This window comes from Berghia stephanieae, chromosome 14, assembly GCF_034508935.2.
Source record: "Berghia stephanieae isolate SIO BIC M18660-M18661 chromosome 14, UCSD_Bste_1.3, whole genome shotgun sequence".
Classification (NCBI taxonomy): domain Eukaryota; kingdom Metazoa; phylum Mollusca; class Gastropoda; order Nudibranchia; family Aeolidiidae; genus Berghia; species Berghia stephanieae.
In genome coordinates this window covers 20,668,214-20,673,213 of record NC_088373.1, presented here as the reverse complement: position 1 = coordinate 20,673,213, position 5,000 = coordinate 20,668,214, and the positions used below count along the sequence as shown (strand labels likewise).

Genomic DNA, 5,000 nt, shown 5'->3' with positions numbered 1-5,000 from the left:
AATATAACACATAACAAGCCACTGTGTTGACAAATGTATTGTCTAGCAAGAATCTATGAATAACCTGGCATTTTTGAGCGGTACACATTTCGCCCTGATAAAAGACAAAGACTCAATAACACATTACATCACAAGACACATTACCGACAAATTAATGAGCTTGCAAGAAACTATAAACATCCTTTCATAATTGAGCGGTACACATAATATAACATAATATGAGAAATGGTCAGGGACCCAAAACACACACCTAACAAGCCACTGTATAGACAAAAATATTGACCAACAAGAATCTATAAATAACCATATTTATTTGATCAATATGCAAATAAATATGAGAAATGACCAGAGACCCAAATTACATTTACATAACAAGCCACTGTATTGACAAATATATTGGCTAGCAACAATCTATAAATAACCTTTCATATTTGAGCAATATACATAAAACATAATATATGATAAATGACCAGGGACCCAAATTACATACACATAACAAGCCACTGTATAGACAAAAATTTTGACCAGCAAGAATCTATCAATAACCTTAGTTATTTGATCAAAACGCAAATAACATAATATGAGAAATGACCAAAGACCCAAATTATATAAACATAACAAGCCACTGTATTAATAAATATATTGACTAGCAACAATCTATCAATAACCTTTCATATTTGAGTAACATACATAAAACATATGAGAAATGACCAGGGACCCAAATTACATACACATAACAAGCCACTGTATCGACAAAATTATTGACCAGAAAGAATCTATAAATAACCTAATCTATTTGATCAATACGCAAATAATATGAGAAATTACCAAAGACCCAAATTATATACACATAGCAAGCCACTTTATAGACAAAAATATTGGCTAACAACAATCTATAAATAACCTTTCATATTTGAGCAATACACATATAACATATGAGAAATGATCAGGGACCCAAATTACATAACACAACAAGCCACTTTATGGATAGAAAGAAGTTGACGTCACTCGGGTCTTTGTTATTGCTTTTTCCCATCCACGTTTAAGAGTAATTCTCACTAAACTGTATTATCCAGACTATAAAAGTTCATGATTACACACAGTTTTGTGTGTTGGTCCGTTATACTTATCGTAGCCATCGTTATGTTATAGATAGTTCGAAGATGACGTCACTCAGGTCTTTGTTATTGTTTTTTGCCATCCGCGTTTATGAGTATTGCTCACTGAACTGTATTAACCCGACTATAAACGTTCATGGATACACACAGTTTTGTGTGTTGGTCCGTTATACTTCTGGATGGCAATGTTATGAGCTTCTTAGCCAAGCGCATACTATCTATAGCCTGATACTGAAATCCAAAAGGACTGGCATTTTGACGTCATTATTTGGTTTTTGCACCGCCTAGTGAGTTGTTGTTAGTAGAGCTCATAGAAACAAGTTATTCCATTGGTTGAACTATTGAATACAACTCACGATTTGTTTTCTTTTGTGGCCAGTATCAGCGTGACCTTTGTAAAGTTATGGCCTGATACTGACCAAAAAATGACGTCAAAATGACGTCAAAATGCCAGTCTTTTGCTACAAAAGAAAACAAATCGTGAGTTGAATTCAATAGTTCAACCAATGAAATGACTTGTTTCCATGAGCTCTACTAACGACAACTCACTAATGACGTCAAACTGCCAGTCCTTTTGGATTTCAGTATCAGGCTATAACATAACGATGGCTACGGTATCAGGCCATAACTTTACGAAGGCCACGATACTATGTACATATATATACAAAATAAATATTAACTTGCAAGAATCTATAAATAGCCTTACATGTTTGAGCGGTACACATATAACCCCGCTGAGAAACAAAGTGATGCCGGCCATGTAGAAAGCTGCGTTATAATTGCCTGTTGCATCAGACAGAGCACCTGGATAAATGAACATTTCAAAAAATCAATGGTTTACATTAAAAATAATAAATAACAAAGTGGCCGAGTGGTTAAGGCATTGCACTGTGATCCGGATGACCCGTGTTCGAGCCCCGCTTCTGGCACTTTCGTTTTTTTTTTCCTTGAGCAAGATTATTAACCCCCAATTTGCTCACTTGGACAACATGCTGCCCTAACCAACAAAAGGACAGTATCTGGGCTGACCCAGATCCAACCAGTTTTGCCGCAATCGACACATTTAGTCTTTTTATTCATAACTCTTTAATTTGATTACATAGTGGAAGTCTTCTAACATTAAATAATAGCTAATGATAAATTGCGTTTTTCTGTTAGTCGGCGATTTCATTGACGTAATATGTTGCGTAATATTTTGAGATACTGTTCTTTCTTGGTTAAAGCCAAGCAAATAACTCTACCTGTAACCAACAAAAGGACAGTATCTTATACGACCGTCTCACATACTGTTCACCCTGGTTAACCGTAACGCAAAATGCCTCGTCCGTATTCACCAAAAGAACAGTATCTCAGTTAAGAATATAGCAAAATACGAATAACTCGATCGACAAACGTTTTACGTCAGCGACGGCGAGCACTCGCCATCACGGACGAGTGAGAGGCAAGGCTAAGTGTGGTTGACCTGGCGTGAGGGGAATGAATAAATTATCTCCGTCAAGTTTGTAGGCGTGACTCTGATATAATATTACTGCATTAGACTATTCCTCAATCTTTTAGACCCTGACTCCTTTTTCAAGATGAGTCTATTTTTATTAAGCATAATAGCTTTAATTTACGCTTATTGATGATTTTGGCTATCTTGTAAATTAGACTTTAATTCTGTATCAGGGTTTTGTCATTGTACAACGATATTGGGGCGAGTGAGTGATAGTGAATTAAACCTAAGAATAGCGTACACACACATCCCTTTTTGTTTTAAAATCAATATCTTCATTGTCCTAGGAAACGAAAAGCATGAAATGGAACGAAATCTGTTGGTACATTTATACTGAATGAAATAGGCGACACCATTCTTACTAAATTTAAAAGGTGCCTAAATTATGAGCTAATAAGATGAACAAAAAAAATATTTTGTCTTTAGCTAATTTCGCCCACAGGGAGTTACAATAGTACAATTTAGATAAAACAAGGGAATTAATTCAAAGTTCTGCTAGATTAAATTACGAATTTTGCTTATTTCATTCATTTCTATGTACATAGATTGTATGGTGTTATTCACGTAGCAGCTTGTTATGGAAAGATGTTTATCAATGATGACGCTAAGGTTTTTTGATTTATTTGAAAATTCTGTTGTGCTATTTCCGAGAGTAATAGGTGAATTATTTGCCTTCCACACATTAAAATCTCAGTTTTACTATCATTTACTATCATTTAATTTTAACTTGTTATGGTACATTCAAGATTTAATCTCATAAAACAGCTCGAAATTCGTTGTATTAAGAATTGTAAATTACTTAGGGGTACTGAATCATAAATTTGCGTATCACCAGCATTAAAATGATAACTCAGATTGAATCTGGATATCACACGAGAAAGGGGGTGCTTATACAGAAAAAAAAAGGACAGGGCCAAGAACGCACTCCAAAGTTTAGTAAAACTTGTTCTGACTGAATACCATTCACCACGACAGTCTGCCATCGATCCTGTAAATATGGTGTAATCCATTTAAGGGCAATTCCTTTTACGCCGAACGTATTTTCTAGTCTTCTTAACAAAATGTAATGATCAATTGTGTCAAAGGCAGCTGAAAGATCTTAAAGGCATAATAAATTGATATTGTTAGCATCCGCATTATATAACAAAAGATTTTAAGAAGCGCCGTTTCAGTACTGTGTTGCTGTTTGTAGGCTGACTGAACTGTTGTTCTTAAGATGAGATAATGATTGTGTCAGTACTACCTTCTCCAAAAGTTTGGACAAAAAATAGAAGGATGTGTGGAAAGTGAGAGATATGAAGACGATAAAATAGAAAAACACAAAAAAAAAAAAAAAACAACAAAAAAAACAACTGAACAAAAAACGCCTGGACAGACAGCCACACCGACACCCATACACACACACACACACAAACGCACACACACACACACACACACACACTAATTAGTTGAAATGAATGAAAAATAAGTATACTTAAGTTAGACGTTTGGTTGAGCATCCGACCAACAAGCAAGGGGATCAGTTTTTTATTGCCAGTTGTATAAAGTTTTGTAATGGTTTTGCTTTCTGTTTTTTTTTTTCTTCTCATTTTTTATTACTTGTTTATAAAGCCCCTCTGCCCACCAATCAGCCACTAAATAGCAAGCTTGATATGTTGATCTGGTGGAAAGTAATACGTGAATATTTACAACTTTGGTCATAGATTAGATTGATTTTGAACTCAGTGTCTGCAGCAATTTAGTCTTTAATCACGGGCGCATAATTTAGTCAAAGATAAAAGAACTGCAATCCAAACAGTTGTTAAAAGCAGGAATTTCCACTTTTAACATCCAACGGACGAGGTCAAACTTAGATGTCGCTGGGTCAAACATACGCGTTGTGGTATGTCACTACTGCTGTCGGATGTGAAGGTCATTGGTTCGATTCTATATAGAGTATGCGGTTAGACTAAGGGAGTTAATTTGTGATATTTTACACGGTAATTTATTTATTTATTTATTTATTTATTATTATTATATTATTATTATTATTATTATTATTATTATTATTATTATTATTATTATTATTATTATTATTATTATTATTATTATTATTATTATTATTATTATTAATTATGTGACCCTCCGCCCCGAACGGGGGGTGGGGAGGGGGGGGGAGAAAGAAAGAAAGAAAGAGAGAGAGAGAGAGAGAGAGAGAGAGAGAGAGAGAGAGAGAGAGAGAGAGAGAGAGAGAGAGAGCGTGTGCATTGTAGAGGGCGGGAGCTAAATAGAATAAAGATATAAATATGTGTGTGCGTGTGTCTGTGTGTGTGTGTTTATGTGTGTGGTTGTATGTGTGAAAGAAACACGAGGGAGACAAAGAGAGCGAGCGAGACAGGTAGATAAAC

At 35.0% G+C, this 5,000-nt stretch overlaps 1 protein-coding gene across 4 annotated transcripts in view; it reads right to left on the bottom strand.

Moving 5' to 3' along the window:
- Positions 1–5,000, bottom strand: part of LOC144960009 (monocarboxylate transporter 12-like) — a 56,942-nt gene that overhangs the window by 1,908 nt on the left and 50,034 nt on the right. For all 4 annotated transcript variants that reach the window (XM_078892944.1, XM_078892945.1, XM_078892943.1 and 1 more), the window contains one exon: positions 1,825–1,922. In XM_078892944.1, coding sequence (XP_078749070.1) covers positions 1,825–1,922 — 98 coding nt within the window. The remainder of the gene's footprint in view (positions 1–1,824; positions 1,923–5,000) is intronic.